The sequence below is a fragment of the Thamnophis sirtalis genome, unplaced genomic scaffold (assembly GCF_051295495.1).
Source record: "Thamnophis sirtalis isolate CommonGarterSnake01/CBP01778 unplaced genomic scaffold, rThaSir2_p1.2 scaffold_11, whole genome shotgun sequence".
Lineage (NCBI taxonomy): Eukaryota > Metazoa > Chordata > Lepidosauria > Squamata > Natricidae > Thamnophis > Thamnophis sirtalis.
The window spans coordinates 55675135-55697210 of NW_028261391.1; the positions used below are offsets into that span (position 1 = coordinate 55675135).

At 34.3% G+C, this 22076-nt stretch overlaps 1 protein-coding gene across 18 annotated transcripts in view; it reads left to right on the forward strand.

The window, feature by feature from the left end:
• TCF7L2 (transcription factor 7 like 2) overlaps positions 1-22076 on the forward strand; it is a 210723-nt gene that overhangs the window by 172720 nt on the left and 15927 nt on the right. For 7 of the 18 annotated variants that reach the window (XM_014068015.2, XM_014068021.2, XM_014068014.2 and 4 more), the window contains 5 exons: positions 5551-5653; positions 7961-8047; positions 18220-18360; positions 19660-19819; positions 20875-20994. In XM_014068015.2, the coding sequence (XP_013923490.1) occupies positions 5551-5653; positions 7961-8047; positions 18220-18360; positions 19660-19819; positions 20875-20994 (611 nt within the window). The remainder of the gene's footprint in view (positions 1-5550; positions 5654-7960; positions 8048-18219; positions 18361-19659; positions 19820-20874; positions 20995-22076) is intronic. The other 11 variants (XM_087725838.1, XM_014068023.2, XM_014068016.2 and 8 more) reach the window with 3 other exon arrangements.

The window sequence follows — 22076 nt, forward strand, 5'->3', positions numbered from 1 at the left end:
TCCTAGAGTCACCTCTAGGAAACTGAGTGGCATATAAGTTTAGGAAATAAATAGCATTCAGTCTTTACCAGTCTTCAAAGCCATTTATTATTGTTTTTATTTAAAATTAGTTGAAGAATAATAAATTTCAAGAACTTTTGGGTATTAAAGAGCATTTTTAAAAAAGTTTGCTACTATCTGCAGTATATTCCTTTTACCTTTTAAATAATGATTATTGTATTGCATTTTTTACATGGTTGAGACTGCTGCAGTAGTGGTCCTCCTCTTTGCTCTTTAGATCACATAAAAAATTTAAGAGGCGTTGCAAGAAAGGGTTAATCCAATCAAACTTGAAAATAAATGAAAAAGTAAAATTGATAATCTGAATGTATGTCAAATGTAGGTCAAGATTACCAAAGTGTAAGATAACATGTTTAGATAATGTGTCAGAAATGCATGGATTGATGCATTGCATTTTTTTCTATATGCCACTATTGTCTGTTCTGCATTTCACTTAATTCTAACTTTAAAAGCAATATCATGCATCCATCTATGAATGCTGCAAATATCTGACAGTTAGTTGCCATTTAAAGAATGGTTATATATGGAATAATTTTTAAATATGTTGATATCCTTATGTACTTTGCTCTGTGAAACATTGTTTCAAGGGTGTAGACTGCTCACTAAACCTTTAAAGCTAGTTAATCTGTTCAGGTAATGAAGGGGGGGAAAAACCTGCCATTATCTGAAAATATCCCAGATATTTAATTTATAATCATGGCTTTTTGAACAACTTAAACATAGTTTTAGAGTTGTGAATGTTGTCTCTTCATTTTAATGTTTACTATTCCAAATCTTGCTTTTTCTGCACCAAAAAGCATCAAGCCACTTTAAAATACTAACCAACTGTTACTCTTTTGAGAAAGTTAGCATTATAGGATAAAAATTATAATCCATCTTTCTTCACTCTACTCTCTGTAGACATGTTGAAATTTCCTAGTCTAAATCTATGGCCAAAAAGTTGCAATCATAACACATTTAAAGGATACAAGTTTAGGAAATATCATTATGAGTAGCTACACATTTTGGACAATTTCAAATAAACTCTTTTCAGGCATTCGTTTATCTTAGCCAAAAACTTAAAAACCCAATCACCAACACAAACATTGGGAGGTGAGGAGTTTTTAAAAATTTCAAGTTAATCATGTGTTTTTAAAAAAAGTATTGTTAAATTCAAATACGGTAAATACATAGTTAAAATATATTTAATCATTAAAAAACAGGATTAGTTGCTGTTCTCTATTGTATATATAGTACTGTGCAAAAGTTGTAGGCAGGTGTGAAAAAATGCTGTAAACAAAGAATGCTTTCAGAAATATAAATAATGATTGTTTATTTTTGTCAATTTTCAAAATGCAAAGAGCGAACAAAAGAAAAATCTAAATCAAATCAATATTTGGTGTGACCTTTGTTTTGCCTTCAAAACAGCAGCAATTCTTCTAGGTACAGTTGCACACAGTTTTTGAAGGAACTCGGCTGGTAGGTTGCTCCCAACATCTTGGAGAACTAACCACAGATCTTCTGTGGATGTAGCTTTCTCACATCCTTCTGTCTCTTCCATCTCTCAGCCTGGGGGGGTGAAATTATACGCCCCTCAGAGAGGGCTCGCAATTTGGGAGTCCTCCTGGATCCCCAGCTGACTCTAGAACATCATATGTCGGCTGTGACGAGGGGGACCTTTGCCCAGGTTCGCCTGATACACCAATTGTGGCCCTACCTGGACCGGGAGGCCGTTCAGATAGTCACTCACGCCCTCATCACTTCAAGACTGGATTACTGTAATGCGCTCTACATGGGGCTGCCCTTGAAGAGTGTTTGAAGACTTCAGCTTGTCCAGAACGCAGCCGCGTGAGCGATTGTGGGTGCACCTCGGTACACCCACGTTACACCTATCCTCCGCAAACTGCACTGGCTGCCTATTGGTCTCCGGACATGCTTCAAGGTGCTAGTTGTTACTTTTAAAGCCCTACATGGTATTGGACCTGGGTACCGCCTCCTGCCAGTAACCTCCTAAAGACCTATTAGATCCCACAGATTAGGCCTCCTCCGAATTCCATCTGCCGGCCAATGTCGGCTGGCAACTCCTCGGGGGAGGGCCTTCTCTGTGGCTGCTCCGGCCCATGGAGATCCGGACCCTTACTACCCTTCAGGCCTTCCGCAAAGCGGTTAAGACCTGGCTGTTCCGGCAGGCCTGGGGCTGTTGAACTATCCAGCCCCATCCGAGGTTATGGCTGTTGTAGAATTTTAAATTGTTGTTTTTATTTTATTTTTTGTATCCCCTCCCTTTTTTATTGTGAGCCGCCCTGAGTCTCTTGGGAATAGGGCAGCATACAAACTCAATAAATTGAATTAAATTGAAATTGAATGTAATTCCAGAAACACTCGATGTTGAGATCAGGGCTCTGTGGGGACCATGCCATCACTTCCAGTACTTCTTGTTCTTCTTTACGCTGAAGATAGTTCTTAATGACTTTGGCTGTATGCTTGGGGTCATTGTCCTGCTGCAGAATAAATTTGGGGCCAATCATACGCACATGTGATGGTATTGCATGATGAATAACTATCTGCCTGTATTTCTTAGCATTGAGAACACCATTAATCCTGACCAAATCTCCAGCTCCATTTAAAGAAATGCATCCCCAAACGTTCAAGGAACCTTCATCATGCTTCACTGTTGCCTGCAGACACTCATTATTGTACCGTTTTCCAGCCCTTCGATGAACAAACTGCCTTTTGCTACAACCAAATATTTCAAATTTTGACACATCAGAGCACCTGCTGCCATTTTTCTGCACTCCAGTTCCTATGTTTTTGTGCATACGTTAGTCGCTTGGCCTTGTTCCCACGTCGGAGGTATGGCTTTTTGGCTGCAACTCTTCCATGAAGACCACTCCTGGCCAGACTTCTCCAGACAGTAGATGGGTGTACTTGGGTCCCACTGGTTTCTGCTAGTTCTGAACTGATTGCACTAATGGACATCTTCTGATTTCAAGGGTAATAAGCTTGATGTGTCTTTCATCTGCTGCACTAAGTTTCCTTGGCTGACCACTGCGTCTACGATCCTCAATGTTGCCCGTTTCTTTGTGCTTCTTCAAAAGAGCTTGAACAGCACATCTTGCAACCCCAGTCTGCTTTGAAATCTTTGTCTGGGAGAGGCCTTGTTGATGCAGTATAACTACCTTGTGTCTTGTTGCTGTGCTCAATCTTGCCATGACATGAAACTGTCGTTCACAACCTCACCTTGGTAGAAGAGTTTGGCTATTCCTTACCCAGTTTTAAGCCTCCTACACAGCTGTTTCTGTTTCAGTTCATGACTGGGTTTCAACCTACCTGTGACAATGATGATCATTAGCACCTGTTTGGTATAATTGGTTGATCATGCACCTGACTATAATCCTGCAAAATCCCTGACTTTGTGCAAGTGTACCTTTGAGAATTGATGCTGTTTTAAAGGCAAAGGGTGGTCACACCAAATATTTGATTTAGATTTTTCTTTTGTTCGCTCGCTTTGCATTTTGAAAATTGACAAAAATAAACAATCATTATTTATATGTCTGAAAGCATTCTTTGTTTACAGCATTTTTCACCCCTGCCTAAAACTTTTGCACAGTAATATAATTTAGTGATAAAACCTGATTCGGTGCAGCATGCATGTTATTAAAAATCAAACTGCATGTACCCAATCCATCCAAATCTATCCAAAAGCAATATGACTTATAGTGTACCCAATTCTCACCATGTAAAGGCCAAACCAATGTAATATCCCTATCCTTAGCCATTATATCTGTTTCTTTTCCCCTTACAAATGTAAAACATGGGATTCAGATTATGCTGAGATTGGCATAAAAAGAGTTTGCTTGTATTTGACATCTCTTATCTAGATACTCCTGCAAGCTTGCTTAGATGAAAAATACATTTCCAATTAAATGAATGGCTGATTTTTTTTGTTTGTAAAAACTGTATAAAATGTAACTTTCTCCTTTGACTTTTATTCTAATGTGGCATAATGCAGACTAACCAGAAATCCTACAGCTATTTCTGATTTTAGTGAATCACGTCAATTTCATAAGTTTAGGTCTAGGTTCTAGAGGTTGTTTTAAGGTTTCGGTTACTTGAATATAATGGTAAAATGATATAAAATAAACGTATGCATTCTGTGTTGAATCTTTTCATACCCACAACTACTTGTTCATAGCAACTATGACAGGAGATAGGAAGCATCTTTTTGTGTTTATTTTAATAATTTGATTTGTAAAGGAACAGAACAGCTTTAAGGTCAAATCCTAAATGCTCTCTCTTTTGGTTTTCTATCAGGTTATGGCAATGGCAGAGCTACTGAATTTAGACAATTTTTATAGCTGCCCTTCTTGCAATTATAATTGATAGCAAATTGAAGATTTTTTAAAAAGAAAATAAAAAGAAAACTATTGCATAAAATGAATAACACAATGATAACACAATGGTGCTTGAGGGCAATGTAACCAAGTCCATATAATAGCCATATTAACAAAAAAGGAAATTGATGATATAGGCAAACCTCCAAATCCCATGCCTAAGAAAACATTGTCATTTTCAAGTTATTAGGAAATGGCAACAGGGTTGAGGACAAATGAATCTGAAGGGCCTGATGTTCCAAAAGATAGGTGCTTTGACAGAGAAGGCATGCTTCTTGTCATCCATTCCTCCAAGCACTGTTTGATGGACAAGATTTGCCTATCCTGTCAATTCTACTAGAATGGACAGAAACAATTGGAAAAATACACCATTCTTTTGTGCACAGTGGAAGATTACCAACCCTGGTTGCATTCCTCTTTGCTATCAACTCATTATTTCTACTCATACTGTTCATGTGTGAACAGGGATTATAAATAGGTCATTTAGTTCTTTAATTACTATTGTAGTAAATTTAAATTTGTTTTAAACATTTTAAAAGTTTATAGTACACAGGAAAGATACTCAGGTAATCAAAAGGAAGTATTAGTTTGCATCAAATAACAGATGACACTATCACACCTCCTTGAAGATGGTTGAAGATTGGCTCATCCTCTTGTCATCAAGGTTTTAAAGTTTTAAAACAAACAAAAACTGGAACAAATTTATCCATGCAAGATGAGAAAGAAACTTTAGGGAGAAAATAGAAAGAAAAAGACGTCACATCATAAGATGATCTTATTTTAGAAAAATAACTCTTCAGTTATTAAAGGTATGGATAAAAGGAGCAAGACACCTGATGACACATAATGGAGGTAGAGTGAGAGCTTTATCCTTGTAAGGTTTGCACAACAAAGACCTCTATGGTCTTTGAATGTGGAGAAGATCAATTGTCCTACTTTTGTGATACTATACTAAACAGGTTATTCCGGGGAAGAAGGCCAGTCAGTAGGCCTTGCCCTTGAAAATGGGTAGTACTCACAGCATAGAAATTAGGATTGTGTGCTACCTCCTTCATTTTTCTCTTTTTATGCTTTGCCCTGACCCAATTTTATGATGTTTTCTTTTCCTCTTTCCTAGGAATTCCACGGCCTCCCCATCCTCCAGATATATCTCCTTATTATCCGCTATCGCCGGGCACTGTAGGGCAAATTCCCCATCCGCTAGGATGGTTAGTACCACAGTAAGGAGTTCCATTTTCTTAATTTTTTTAATTTTTCATTTTGTATGTATAAATGTATTTGTGGATATATACATAAAAGGGGATATTTTTTATGGTTATTTCCTTTGCCTGAAATGTGCATTTGGAAATAAACATGTTTGCCAGCTGCCAATTTATGACACTGAGAAATCAATAATTTGGTCAATAAAGATTATACATAGACATAGAATATTGAATAAGAATGATATGCAGCTTTTAATTGGTTTTAATTTCTGATTATCCATGAAATGTTTATTTCAAATGTTAGTACAAAGTTCAGGATAGTTCAATATTAGCAGTTTTCTCATTTTAATAGTTATTTTTATGATTCTTGATACTTGTTTGTATTCATCCCTAAAGATAAATTATTTTTATGTCTTGAAATATTTTTTATTTTTATAAAACATGTTTCAAACTTTAAGAGGGGAACTATTGATGAAGAAAACAAACTGTTTTTTAAAATGTGTTAATAGAATGAAAATTAATCAATGATTCCAATTTTAATCAGAGTGTTTATTGCCTTTTTAAAGCTATGTAATGACAACTTTACAGTAGTTCATGAACCTGACATGACTTACGAGTTGTGGATCACACTAGAATTATTCAAGCAGAATTTTCAATGTCTTACTTAGCAATAAACAAAACAAAAAAGGAGGTTATCAAACATATTTGGCATGTAAATAGCCTAATGTATTTAGTGTAATTGTCTCCCTAGCAAATAATTGTTAGCACTTACTTGTTCTATTCCACATGCTCAAGAAGGAGAATCTCAATAAAATGTGCAAATCTTCACATAATTTAGCTGATCAAATGCACCAGATATTTTAGGCACTATAATATTTCAATGTTTTTAGCATATTTGGCTTTTGCTCATGAATTTTCCAACTTTTAGCTTTAAATGATCTTCTATGACTAATGGAATCTACATGGCAAATCTCTATTGCGTATTTATGCTACACATTCCTTTGCATATTAATAATGCAAATTGTTGCATAAAATTATACCAATTATTATTAATATGTTTTATTTTAAATAAGTAGAAGGTTGTCAGCTGCTTTGCACAACAAATGGCTTTCACCATGCATACCTCTATAAAGTTATTTATTATTTTATTTTGTGAAAGCCTCCTTCTTGTCATTATCCAAGTTATTTTTATTTTATGGATGAAAAGTATAATCCAGAGGTTGGAGAAAATTAATGATTTTTATGCCAGAGAAAATTAACGAATGAAAAAAGCAATGCATTTCTATTACAGTAGCAAGGTTTTACAATGTGTTATTTCATTAGCTATCTCTGTAGGATGCATCTGCATGAATCACTTCTGCAAAAAAAAAAAAAAGAAATAAATTAATATTTAACAGCTTTATCTCTGGTTCTATTTACATAAACATATTATTGTATTTCTACAACATTCATTGCAAAAAATCCTCAATACTAAATATTTTAAATATATGATTATTCTACTTATCTCTTTATGCTTTTTTGACCAATTTACATTTAATAACATTGGACCCACTCCATGCCAAAACACGTTGGATGTATTTAGGATATAAATAGTACCAACAACAATAACAATGCATACCAGGCAAAACCTTTTCCATTCAGTTCAAACATTTGAAATATAGATAAAAAATAATATATCATAGATAAATAAACCTCAGTCAGAAAAATCTATGAAGCTTTCATAAGAATGCTGTTTGGTATGTTGCTGTATTTTTTAATTATTGTAATGAGGTATGATTGTCTATTGGTTACCCACAATACTTCTTGGGGACTCTCCCCTGGTAACTCTTGTCAACACTTGTTAATCTGACAAAAGGCTACAAATTAAGCTCTGTTAATTTAATGTTTTCTCACCGAGATCTAAATACCAAAAGAGGCCCAAAGCGCAACTGAAGTCCTTTGATTCACTGTACTTTATTTTGGTATAAATTTACATTCATTATTGTTTTCCTTTGGATGTGTAGCCCTCAATTAGTGTGATGGCTCCATTAAAGCAAGCAAGACTTCGCCTTTAATTATTACAACAAAACACCTAGTTTCAGCTTGGGGAGAGGGTCTCTATTGACACAAGCAGAGGTTATAAAATTTAATTAGCCATTCGTATCAGATTTATGGCATTCAAATTGCTCTGAGTTTCTTTCCTTTGATCTGTTGCTGTACAATCCCCAAGATTTTTGTTCCAATCAAACAAGAATAAAACTTACTGGGCAGAGAACTTTATTTTTATTTTTTTTAAATCCCCTATAATTGTTTTTTTTTTACTCATTTCCTTTCCTATTTTTCTAGGCAAGGTCAGCCAGTCTATCCAATCACAACTGGAGGATTCCGACATCCCTATCCCACTGCTTTAACCGTCAATGCTTCTATGTCAAGGTGAGTTCAAAATGAGTTTAAGATATGGGTCAACTGGTACTTCCATTTATTATTCATTTTGAATGACAAAACTTTGCTAAATCATATGCCTTAATTATACACTGATCTCCCCAATTAATATGAAAAACTATCCTCCATTGTTTTCTCATTTTAAAAAACCCTATCATATATAATGAAATACTATGATTAGAAGTGAATTTGTTTTAACTGACAGCTACAATAACTGGAGGAAAGCAGTTTAGTAACCCTAGGATATTAAGAAGCCAGGAGCTTATGCTCTTAAACATTTTGTTTTCCCAATGGCCTCTTCCTTCTAACATGAGCAATCTACTTATTGTGCTGTTAGAGGGGTGTTAAAATTTCTCCTCATTCCCAAATATTTTTACTTCAGATAAAAAGACCCACCTGATCTTCTGATGATTAAGAGATACATATTTATTTTCTTTTCCCCAAACTCCAATTAATTCCACCTAATTTTCCAAGAGATGATAGTTTATTTACAAACTGCTTGGCAGGACTATGTTTAAGTAATCACTAATTGCTCCTAATGATAGTTTTATTTTCTGTTCATCTGATTTTCAGTCCAGTTAATTAAATCGGTGGAGGTTTAGACTTTCCTGATGGGCTGAATCAGCTAATCCATTTTGTTGATGGCTCATAATTGAATTAGCATGTATTACATAGCAAGGATCTAGATTCAACCTCATCTCTTTGAAGGCTTGATAGCAGAAGGGGAAGAGTCTTAAAAATAGCAGGGATTTGAAGAAATAGAAAGGAAGCTTTTTGGCCAATGGAAAAAGCCAAATAAACAAATTCTATCTGCAAACACATTATTAAAATTCCACGCTCTGCTGTTATTTTGCTATTAATTTTGTATATATGTAAAAAATAAGCAGGGTCTGAAAAGATGTCATCAACTTCAGTTTAATTGTTATCAGTGAGGTTGTTCTATTTATTTTGTTTAGTTTTTCTCAAGAGAAGGAAACGTGAGAGAAAGGGGGACAATATATTCCTTAGCTATGCCTTTATGAAAGAGAGCTAGTTAGAAGGGATATACAGCAAACCAAATACATTATTGTGATAAGGGGATGACAGAAGTACAAGTCTATTATACTTACAACAGTTATAAGAATTGTATGCTCCTTGCCCTACTCTGGCACATCCTTTGATATTCATTCTATTCAGCAGCAGGGCCAGGACTTTTCAGAATTAAGTGATGGGTCATTATACTTTAAACACCACGGAGAAGCCTAGATTGGCAATTAAACAGCACTTGCTGACACTTGCTTGTGCCACTCCGTGACCCCCTTTAGATTGAGATGTTGAAGCTCGGGGCCCTCAGCCTGCTAAATTGGTCGTAGGCACTTCTCCTGACGAGGGCTGGCTCTGAAATCTGCCGGCTTCAAAGGGAGCAAGATCATGTATAAAGCATAATGTGGGTGCACCATGGTTCAGGAAAAAAAATAAAATAAAATGAGGCAGGAATAGATGAAGTGTTACAAGTGCAAGAGGAAAATGAGAGGATAATGACAAACCCAATGCAACTCAAAGCAGAATAGTTGCATGGAAAAATGCATCCCACTGCTTGTGCATAAAATCAAGGCAGGCAGATGACATCCAGTTAACAGAAACATGTCAACAGTGAAATAAAGTGAGGGTGAATAAGAGAGATAAGCCCCTGAGACAGCCGGGAACAAAAAATTAGTTGTCCTTAACAAGTTACAGCTCATCATTATATTCTGGCTTGGAGCCATAAAAGCAGACAGGGTATATAATGAGCTACTTAGAATTTTTACAGTGTTTATTGCAATTCGGATAGATGCTGGTCTGCCAGAAGAAAGTCAAAGACATAGGATCTCACTCTGTCTTATGTTCTTATATAATGTATAGAGTACTATTCCTTGTATACTTAGGAACTCAAAAGAGACATAAAGCAAAAATCCATATGTACATAGTGGCAGGTATATCACATACACAGAGAAGATGTTTAAAAAACAACTTTTGACACTTTTATTTAATATGGCATTTTTTAAAAAACTGTGGCTCAGTCACAAAAAATGGTCCAGTTAATATGTCTTTTGCGTGACTGGATCACAGTTTTGAAAATGTAACTTTAACGATTAATGTGGCTTTTATTATATTGCCATGTTGTAATGAATACAGGTAGTCCTTGACTTACAACAGTTTGTTTAATGTTTGTTCAAAGTTATAATGACATTGAAAAATGTGACTTATGACTGTTTTTCACACTTAACCACCGTTGCAACATCCATGTGGTCATGTGATCAAAATTCAGATATTTGTTTTTTGCAACAGACTTGCATTTATGACAGTTGCAATGCCTCAAGGTCATGTGACCCCCTTTTGCAACCTTCTGACAAACAAAGTCAATAGAAAAGCCAGATTTACTTAAAACCGTTTAACTAACTTAAAAACTGCAGTGATTCCCAACTTCAAAATAATGATTAAAAAACAATCATTCTTTTTGAAGTATTGTTTCAAAAACAATATGGCAAAAAGGGTCATAAAATGGGGCAAGCTCACTTAACAAATGTTTCATTTAGCAACAAAAATGTTGGGCTTGATTGTGATTGATGGTTAAGGACTACCTGTAACTCTTTTGGTTAATATTTAATACTTTTGACACCGTACCCTCTCATTTCAATGAAAATAAGAAAGTAAAGTGTAGCTTTCCTTCCTGACATTTGGATGCATATACATACATCTTTCAAAATCAACTCTCTTTTTTTTCATCCAAAGTAAAACCATCATTGGGGAATAGTAATAAACTCAGAAACTGAGTCTGAAGCTTTTAAAAATCAAACAGATTTTAGTTTTGAAGTTGGAAATCATCATTGTTTTTCAGAACATTGGAAAACCTTCTCTTCCTTTATTTCTTTGCTTTATCAATGGTCTTTATTGTTTTTCCCATCATTTAAACATTTTACTAAATTTAGACTTTTTCAAAGCTTTAAATATATTATTTTTCCAAGGTTAAGTTTCACGAGGTTTAGCTTCATCTCGTCATGACTTTGCCTCAGATTTTCCCAGAGTGAATTAGGAAAGAAGTTATAGGTAGAGAATTGTGTGAATTTTTCCTTTTCATTCACATGAGAAAAAAATCTTGTCCTAATGACACTAAGATAAATAATTCAATGTATTATTACAGTCAGAGTTTAAAGTACACAGTTTAAGACTATTTTTTGTGTGCTGAAAGCTCAGTTCCAAAATTCCCAAAGGCTACATTCTGAAAGATTCCAGGTTGGAGAAGGGCGTATTTCTACCTTGATGATAATAATAATAGACATTTTCTCCTTACGCAGCAAAATGTAATTGCAACATCATCTGTTTTTAGCACTAGTATAGCTAGTTCTTCCCACTCTTATCAAAAATCAGACAGAAATGAATTAAATAGCTGTTAATAACTGTTTTAGGATATGTCTGATATCTCTTCATCACCTTTTACTTTTCTTCCTTGTTCAACCAGTTTGTCATAATTTGACTTTCCAAACTTGCTTTTAAAGTTAACACATCTGCCTTATTGCTTATCCTTTTGTCTACTAGCTTTTTAAAAGTTAAGAACTATTTAAGATAATACAACCTTCATAAAAATAGGTTAGGTTTAGTACCATGTTTTTTCCTTGTGCGTCCCTTAGGTTTTGACATTCAACTCAAGAGAATCTACTGCTTATCCATATTGTTGAAGGAACACAATTGAAAAAACAAGCAAATATTTTTATAAGGTATCAATAAAACTACACACAATTTACCATAGTCAACCATGCTCCAAAAGAGATTGGACAACCTTTTGTCTGAAATGGTATAGGATTTCCTGCCTAAGCAGGGATTTGGACTAGAAGACCTCCAAGGTGCCTTCCAACTCTGTTATTCCATTAGTCTTTAATCTGGAATTGAAAGTTTTTTCTTTTCATTCTGTGTTCTGTTTCCTCTTTCAATCTCTTCCTCCTATTCCATTTGTTTTCATATATGTCGAAGAATGTGAATCCTTTCTGATTAAATGATTCTTTAGGTGTTTTTCATCATTATCCACAAGCGTTTTACCTGTGGAAAATGCATTTTCCATTTTCAAGGTGGAGATAGTTTTTGCTCTATTCAGTAGAACAGTGAGGTTTGTTTCCATGAATTGTTGTGGTGGGTTGCACATTCAGCCAGATATTTAAGGCTGGGTTTGGCAATTTTATCCCCCTTTTTAGCCTTTCCAAAGGACCTGGGATGAACAGATGTTCTTGTTTTATGGTGTTAAAAATATTGTTACATTATGTAACCTGTTCCAGGTAAAGCTGTCTTTTACAACTTTTTCTTTTTACTTTGTCAATGCCAATGATGTTCAAATTGACGTAGTATATGTACAAATCCAAGCAGTGTAGTCTTTTATAATTTACAGATGAAAATTTTGTCAGTGTAGACATATAATAAGTGCCATCCCACATTTTCTGGTATGGCACCTAGTGCAGTAATAACCAGTGGCACACTATGGCCACTTAATGCCATAATCTTTAAATTTCAATTTTCAGATCTTGATATCTGCTGCAGTTCTTTGTCTTATATTTTAATATTTGTTGGCATTACCAACTCAGTTATCCACATTTTCTTCTTTTCAACCATAATGAAATCTAGTGTGTTACAAGCCAAGACTTTATCAGTTTCTACTTGGAATCCTACAATATTTTAACCTGTTCATTTTCTACTACTTTTAAAACTATATTCCCCATCACTTTTATTAGTAGCATGTGATTTTTACCGATATTCCAGTGAATTATTTAAGTAATTGCGTTATGTCACTGTTTATAGTCAATGTATGAAATCTTCTTAAATAAGTTGAGTTGAGATGATCTACTGTGTCTTCTGTTGTTGTTATTGTTGTTTTTTTGCACAATTTGCACTTTGAATAATTTGACAATATTTTAATTCTGGCCTTGATTGCTTAAGTTTGAATAGCTTTCTCTTGAGCAGCCAAAACAAAGACTTTGGTTTATTTTCTTCTTCTTTTCTGTTTGTAAGCCACTGCCCGGTTTAATCTTTACCATCTTCCTTCTCAATCTTTTATAGAAATTGATCATGCTTTTTTTGCCAGCATAGTTTTTATTATATCATTTTGATATTCGTGTTTTATTTCCTGCACATTTACAAAGTATTTACAGTAAATTTTTAACTCGCATCAATGTTTCTTCTTGGCCAATCTCCCTGAGATTTAAATTCCATTATTATACAGGATTTTATCTACTTTATTATTACATTAACACATTTCTATAGTATCAACTCCCTTTGAGAAATCTGTACTAAAAATTCTTACCATATTTGTCAAGGACAGAATTTCTGTTTCTGATTTTTCAGAAAGCTTCAGATCTTCCTGATAAAGCAAACGTCAGATTTTATTATCAGTTGAGATCATAGCAATGGCAAGTAATAAAAATGATAATTAATGTCAGGAAAGATATTTATCCTAATGTTGGCAAGGCAAAATTTATTATTATGTTTGTCAAATGGTCAGTCAGATGTTCAGACTGGATTTTGCATTTTGATCCATCTATTGAGTCCTTCCTCAGGATTTGGAAGAGGGAGATAATATTGTTTGTTGGTATTAAAAGTAACATTGCAGAATGTAAGCTGTTCCAAAAATTATTATTATGGTTGGTGGCATAATCAACTAGATGTTTAGATTGGATTTGGCATTTTTATCCACCTAAAGTCCTTCCCAAGGACCTGGGATAGGCAGATATAGCTGTTTGATGGTATTAAAAATATTTTTAAGAAATATGAGCTATTGAAAGTAAATTTGTAATTAACTTATGGTGATTTTGGTGTTCAAGTGGTGCTCCAAATGTGAAATCACAACTTCTAATTATTTCGTTGGTTTAGTTTCATGCACATAAAAAACTGGGATGCTGTTAATAGATGAAAATTTGCAGATTTTCTAAGTGGAAAAAAATTATAAATACCAGGACTTGCAGATCAAAGTTGAAATGAAAAACTTGTAATAACAATAGAAGTGGTAGTGAAAAGGGCAAGGAAAATCAAGAATTGTTCAGCACTCAGTGAAGATGAAATGCATATTTTTTTTGCTGTAATCCATTCATTGCCTAGCCATTTAACAACATACCAAAAGGAAGTGAAATGAAGAAATTAACATCTGGTAAAACCTACTTGATAATGAAAGATCCAGCAAAAGGGGCAGCGCCAGGCAACTACAGGCCAAATACCTACTTGCTAACAAATTCCAAATTGCTAATTAGTGTGGTAGGCTGATGCAGTCTAACATTATCCATCTAAGCAGAAGGAAAATTGCTCAAAAGATCAGTGCAAGAGAAGGAAGACCAACTTGAATGTACAGATAGTGCTCAACTTACAATGGTTAACAGTCACAATATTCATGTAACAAAAAGATTGCAAAATTGGGCATGGTGACGTGACTGTCATGAGTTATAACTATAATTGTGAGCTCAATTATGGTCAGAAAGTGAAAACTACCTTAATTTGGATTGATTATAAGAAAGTATTTGACACTCTGACATATAATTAGATAATCAGGTACCTAGAAATATCAGGTCAATAGAAATTTTGGAAGCTTTGTGCAAAATTTAATTGCAGAATGAAAGACATCATGTGAGATGGAAGAAGTTAATGTGAAGAGATGAACCTTTTAAGCAGACTCACTATTACTGTTACTGTTTGTTAATGCACCGATTCATCTATATACAATAATGAACAAGGCAGGCCATGGCTATAAAATATCAAAGTATTTTGCCAGGTAGAAGAGGATTTATAAATGAGTTTATAGACAATGGAGTGAGATATGGAATGACGATGTATTTGGTTGGGTTTTAAAGGATAGTGATAAGTTGCTAGTGTTGAATATACTTAGTTGTGATTAAGGAGGAAACTTCTTAATACTGCAGTGGCAGTTAGGCTGGACAAATATACCACCCTTACCATTAACAGGAAAAAATACCTAAAACTGAAGTAATCCAGATGCCCTATGGAAATAATAACAAGAGTATGAATGAAGATGGTCAGTAAAAAAATACCTGGGCATCTTTCAAGTTAACAGCACCAAGCATACTGAAGTCAAGAAGAAGATTACTAGTGAATATTTCAGAAGAATGAAGAAGATCTTTAAGTCTAACCTCACTGGTAAAACATTATAAAGGCAATTAACAGCTGGGCAACACCAGTCATTAGATATACATCTGGATTAGTAGACTGAGGGTGAACTGAAGTAAAAACCCTGAATAGGAATACCAGTAAAATAATGATAATGAATCATGTCCTTCATCCATGAAGTGATATTGACAGTTTCTAATTACCAAGGAAATAGGTGTCCTTGAAAAAAAGGTATTGGAAGAATATCTGAAGGACAATGAAAAAATGCACTGAACCATAAAGACTTATTGAATGCTAAAAAGATCAATGACCTGTAAGAAAGACCAAGTGAATATTATAAAAGATACATGGGAAGGTAAAGTATTAGAAAGCTGATACATTTAAAAAATAATTAGCAGGGAAAGTAGATAACAGTGATGGTTGAAAACGGGTAATGGCTGAGAGCCGGAAAATGGAAAGTTAATCCTGGCTACACAAAACCAAGCCTTAAGAATAAAAATATCAGGGGTGGGTTCCTGCCAGTTCTAACCTCTTCTATAGAAGAGGTTCCACAAATCTACAATGCCATTTAGAACTGGTTCTAGCTCCCTCCTCCCCGCCCGTCCACACATCATCAAGATGAAGAGCGAGAGGAGGAATTCTGGGAGTTGAAGTCCACAAGTCTTAAAGCTGTCAAGTTTGAACACCCCTGGGTTTTTTCTAAAGGGTTAGGGGTGCAAGGGTCTTGTAACTTAACAGCTTTAAGACTTGCACACTTCAATGCCAGAGTTCCTGAGCCAACATGACTGGAGGAGGAAATATGGGAGAAAGACCTGCAAAGAGAAGTAGGACACTGTGGCAAAAATAAACAAAGATAGTACCAACATAGTTAACCAATATTCTATAGCAATATACTGACTTTTGTGCAATTCCAAAACACCCAGAGCATCACTTGAACACCATCAGCATTGACAAATCATCCTCAGTCAATTGTAAAAGGCATTTTTACTTGGAATAGTCTCTATCCTGTGAGAATATCTTTAATATTATTAAACAATAATATCTGGGGTCCTTGGAAAGGACTTGATGAATGGTCAAAAATGTCCAATCTAAACAACTGACTGATTGTGCAACCAAGCATAATAATAATAGTGTCAACCTTGTATAGTCGCATGGTTCCTTAAGGATCAATTTGGGCCACTTTAGGGAACTCTACCATAGAGGTAAAAGCATTGCAATGCTATATACTCCTGTGACATAAGAGTATAGGAAATATTTCTTTTTTCTACACAAGTCAGGAAGATCCAGGACAAAAGCAGCCTTTATCCCAACCACAATAGGGACAAACCACAAATGCAGAATTCTACTCCTATCCATATTGCAGTAATTTTGTATTTTGATTCTGATTTAAAAAAAAAAAAACTACTGACAGTTGGAGTTTTATTTTATGGTTTAAGGCCATGAAATTTAATGAGCTTTTGGGAAAAAAGAAGAGCCAATCTTCCTTTGTCAGGTGAAAATGTATTGCTTAAGTAAGGTAGATATTTTGCTATATTTTGATTGGTACTAGATTAATTGAACTATTTCTCTGAGATCGAAATATTTATAAACTGACATATCCAATTAGCTTATTTATTAATGTAGTTTCATCCCCATCTCTCTCTCTCTCTCTCTCTCTCTCTCTCTCTCTCTCTCTCTCTCTCTCTCTCTCTCTCTCTCAGGAAGAGGGGGGGACATCAACCACCTATCCTTTTGTATATAGATTTTGTTAGGTTTTTAAGTAAACACTAATCAGTAATATGCTTGCAGTTACTTATTTTAAATACTAGAAACGTGAGATATTAATTTTCAGTCTTCTAAGCTGTTAAACTACAATACCTATCATCTCCAATAATCTTGGTAATGATGTATACAACATATATTCCAATATTATGGATTTCACCAATTTCTTGCTTAATTTAAAAAAATTGTTCTGTATGACTTTTTCCAGTTCTCACTTATTCAAAATTGTCCTGCATTAGTTCATTATTTAAGTCAGGTTGTACTATTCATGTAATATTAGATAGCCAATAATAAATAATGTAACTTATAATAAGATACACCTGGAGAATATATTTTGTATTTTGTGAACTTCAGAATATATTCTTATTTTTGTAATGCTTATTGAAATGTAGTTACATAGAAATAGCCATTAAATTTCCTTATAAAACAAATGCCCAAAATTTTATTTTCCCTATGATGATAAGTACTAATATAGCTATAGCCAAGGTGGTGCAGTGGTTAAATGCAGCACTGCAGGCTACTGCTAGATCAGCAGGTCAGCGGTTCAAATCTCACCGGCTCAGGGTTGACTCAGCCTTCCATTCTTCCGAGGTGGGTAAAATGAGGACCCAGATTGTTGGGGGCAATATGCTGACTCTCTGTAAACCGCTTAGAGAGGCCTGAAAGGCCTATGAAGCGGTATATAAGTCCACTGCTATTGCTATATTGCTATATTGCTATATTGCTATATTGCTATATATATATATATATATATATATATATATATATATATATATATATATATATATATATATATATATATATATATATATATATATATATATATATATATATATATATAAATGCATAATACAATATAAAAATTGCACATCTTTTTTATATTGCTTTACTATTGTACTGTTAACATTTTATTACGTATTAATATATATAACAAAACAGCCACCTTTAATCTTCCATTTCTAATTTCTAATGCTAATTTCTAATTTCTATTTTTCATAATTTGCTGCATATTAAGATGTGTGCTTTATATTCAAGTGAATGAACTGTAATTGTGTTGTGTTTCATGAATTAAATTGCTACTTATATGTGTTAGATTAAAAAAATCAGTGATGTTTATTAAATGAATTCTTCAATTTAATGACCAGAGATACATCATTTTTTAAAAAAAAGTATTTTGAATAATGGTACCAAGTTTCATATGCTTTAATAGATATTCTAGTATTGTGTCTTTTATGATATGTGTGTACACAACTGTCCCCATTCATTCATTATTCTGACAAATTACACAGCTTTATCTCCTCTAGGTTCCCTCCACACATGGTTCCTCCACATCATAGTTTACATACAACTGGGATTCCTCATCCAGCAATAGTCACCCCAACAGTCAAACAAGAATCTTCCCAGAATGATGTTGGCTCACTCCATAGCTCGTAAGTTGTTGTTACAGTTACTTACATTTACATTGTTTACATTTAAATTTAGTTTAAAATGGTGGTCTAATTTGTAGCAAGTGGTGTTGGAAATCATTTCTGTATACCATTGGGATTGACATTTTAGAACATAGGAAACTGGCTTAGACTGAGTTTGATCATTGGACCAATTAGCTCAGTGATTTACAGTGACTTTCCAGTGTTTCCAGCATGAATCTTTTAATATCCTATTGGAAACTGACAGGGATCAAAGAATCAACCTTTGTCCTGTAAGATTACGTTCAACCACTGACCTATTATCCATTTGTTTTAAATTTGTCTACTTGAGCATTTAAGCTTTAATTAAGATCTCTGTTGACTCATCAATCAGTGTTTTGTTCATAGTGATGTCATGTTTATTTAAACAAAGTAGTTTCTTTGCTTGGAAAGTACCAGCGAAAAGCATATTTATGCTTTCACGTGTGAAATTATATATCAAACATGCATATAGTAATTGAGTCAAGATCATAAACTGCAATTGGAACAGTCTGGAATCTCATTTGTGTAGTTATGGGGTTTACAGCCTTAATATTCTTTACAATATTATTCTCATGTGTTTAATCCCAATCTATCTTTTGATCCTATCATGATTCATATACATTTGCTATAAAATCAGTGTATTTATTGGCTAACTTTAATCAAGTGAACATTTCATATATCTCCGCCAAGCACAGTCTTGTTCTTGTATATAGGGTGCTCTGTTTCCATCCTGTATGGCTGAGGATTTTCTTTTCAGTTACTGATTCCTGAGACTATCCTATAATGCTTTTTATTTAAACTATTTGTTAAAAAATCTTTCTCTGCTCTCAGCCATTATTGCACCATATATACCACCCATTCTGCTGAAATAAATGAAAAGGCAATAATGTAGTGTACTATTCTTGTCTATAGTCTTGTGAAATAATAGTACCATACTATTTTGCAGGTGCCCCATTCATTATGTGTATATTAAATAAGATGAGGACAGATAAAAAGATAGATAGATAGTACATAGTAGATAGATAGATAGATAAACTTTAAGGAGATTTTACCCCTGCACAATGGGATATAAATTGTACTTCTAAAACTTAAATTGAATATTTCCTGTATTTTATAAAATGTCCCATTTTTATACCTCCTTGAATGATTCTCAAATGTAAGAATTTTTAAAAAAAAAAACTATCTAGTTGTTGCTATGGTTTTATTTGAGAAGAGGTTAAAATATAGAATATATAAGGTCATGCAAGTTCTGTGTTTTTTTATTTGTTGTCAACTGTCTAGAAAACATCAGGACTCCAAAAAAGAAGAGGAGAAAAAGAAACCACACATAAAGAAACCTCTTAATGCATTTATGTTGTACATGAAGGAAATGAGAGCGAAAGTTGTAGCAGAATGCACGCTGAAAGAGAGTGCTGCCATCAATCAGATTCTTGGTCGAAGGGTAGGTAACTAGTCATGGTATATATACAAAGCTTATTAGATGAAACAAGCAAGGTGGCTAAAATGAAAGGACACAATCCATAAATATACTTCAGGGGAAATTATGCCTATCTCACGGAATGTGTAGCCTTTTTCTAACTTTGTTGCTTTAACATGATGGGCTTTTGGCATTTCCTTATGTTTTAGGGTAACATATAGATGATTATTACATCTATATGTAGTTACACTTCTACAGCATAACAAATTGCTATCTAATGTCAATAGATGTGTTTCCTATTTCCCTTGATTTTTAGATTTGAATGTAATCACTGCTTTCTCATCTTCATTTGCCAACCAAATCTGGTGCCTCCGTCCTCAAAAATATTTGGTGTGCTTTTTATTTCTCTTGGTTTTTAAAAGTATTTTGGTGGATGGATTCAATTTCTGATCCATATTTGCAGTCTCTTGGAGCAGGAACATCCCATCCACAAAGTTTTAGACATCAGTGCTGGAATCTCTAAATGCAAGAACCCTAAATATCTGATAAGTAGATGTCTAAGAACCATCATTTAGCAATGTAACTAATAACAACGCAGAATTACTATTAATAGATACTGCTGCTGCTGCTGCTGCTGCTATTTTTGTGACATTTAGCAAGCAATGAGCCCTAATGATTTCAAGACAAAACCACGCAATCTTATTGGCAGTGTTTTAGGAACTGGCCATGCCTTCCTTTTAAGGGTGAGACTAACTGACTGGTAAAAAGTTACGTTTTTACCATGTTGAAAATTAAACAGTTTGTTGTGCAGGCAAATCATACATCATTGAAAGTATGATATGAAAGGCTACAAAATAATTTTGTCTCACACTCAAAATACAGCTTAGTACAAATATAATCATCCTTGAGGTATTACACCTTTCCTTCTTCCTAAATGGCAATTAATTGAATTGAGTAATCATAAAGTGGAATTTTTATCAGCAACAATGTATCATCCATATCTATTGATATGTTATGTAGCTTTATAAGAAGTACTGAATACTCTTTTGATTGTTGCTCTGTTTTCTTTTTCGTTACAGTGGCATGCACTATCTAGAGAAGAACAAGCAAAATATTATGAATTAGCCAGAAAGGAACGACAACTTCACATGCAGCTTTACCCCGGCTGGTCCGCACGGGATAACTATGTAGGTGGCTATGTAGGTAGAATTCTTTTCAGTAGTAGAGATTGTAGACAAGTACTGCTGTAATCTGCTGAAGTACGCCCACACACGAAAGACAAGGACTACCAATCCGGTAATTATAGCGGATGTTTCCGTTCTGTCACCAACTCAATTGGATATAATTGGCACCCATATTCAATAGAGGTGTGTCAGTAAAGTTTTGGTGAGAACAAATTTCTTGCAGAATTTATATTCTATTAGAACTTCAATTTTTTATACTTTACCAAAATGATAGTAATATAATTATCCAGTTCTTTTCTATTCTCACCTTCATCTCTTTCTCCAACCCCCAAAATTGAGTGCCTTGTTGCATACCTGTGTGAGAGTATGGTGGAAAGTGGAAGAATGGCTTACCCTAGCTTCAGAGAAGGCAAAGATTTGTTGGAAGTCTTGCTCTTAAGTGGGGCTAAATATATTATTCCACCCTCTACTGTTTTATATTTTACTTCATTGTACAATTGTCTGTCATGATCACAGTGTTTAAAATGATGTTGGCTTACCAGTTACCCTGCACTGGCTTTTGTTATTTATCCCCTTTCTGATCTAAGTTTCCCAGATCCTGAATTGGGAGCTTGGTTGAAGAGTGCATCATACACAATCATGGCTATGTGTTAACTTTGCTGATACATTATGAATGAACATTTATTCTGTAGTATTCATTTAAGCTTGGCGAAAATGGCTGGATGTGTGTTTTGATGTAGAGGGAGGATTTGAAGATCTATATCTGATACATCAGTTTGTATTCATGATTGTTTATTTCCATATATTTGTGACTGAAATAAGAATTTATTTCATAAGGTGCAATAGGAATCTCCCAGTGCAGGTATTGCATCAGTGTGGACCATTTCCAATATGAACCTTAATCACTTAATAAAACCAAATCATTCCAAACCAAAACTAAACCAATAGCACCACAAACACTCCAATAAGTGTTAACATACATTTTAATCAGAACCCACATATTTTCAATAGCAATTGATAGAATATAAGTCAAAAAGCGGGGAAATAAGTTTATTCTGTTTGTATAAAAGTCTGTCCTATTTATTGCTAAACTGTGT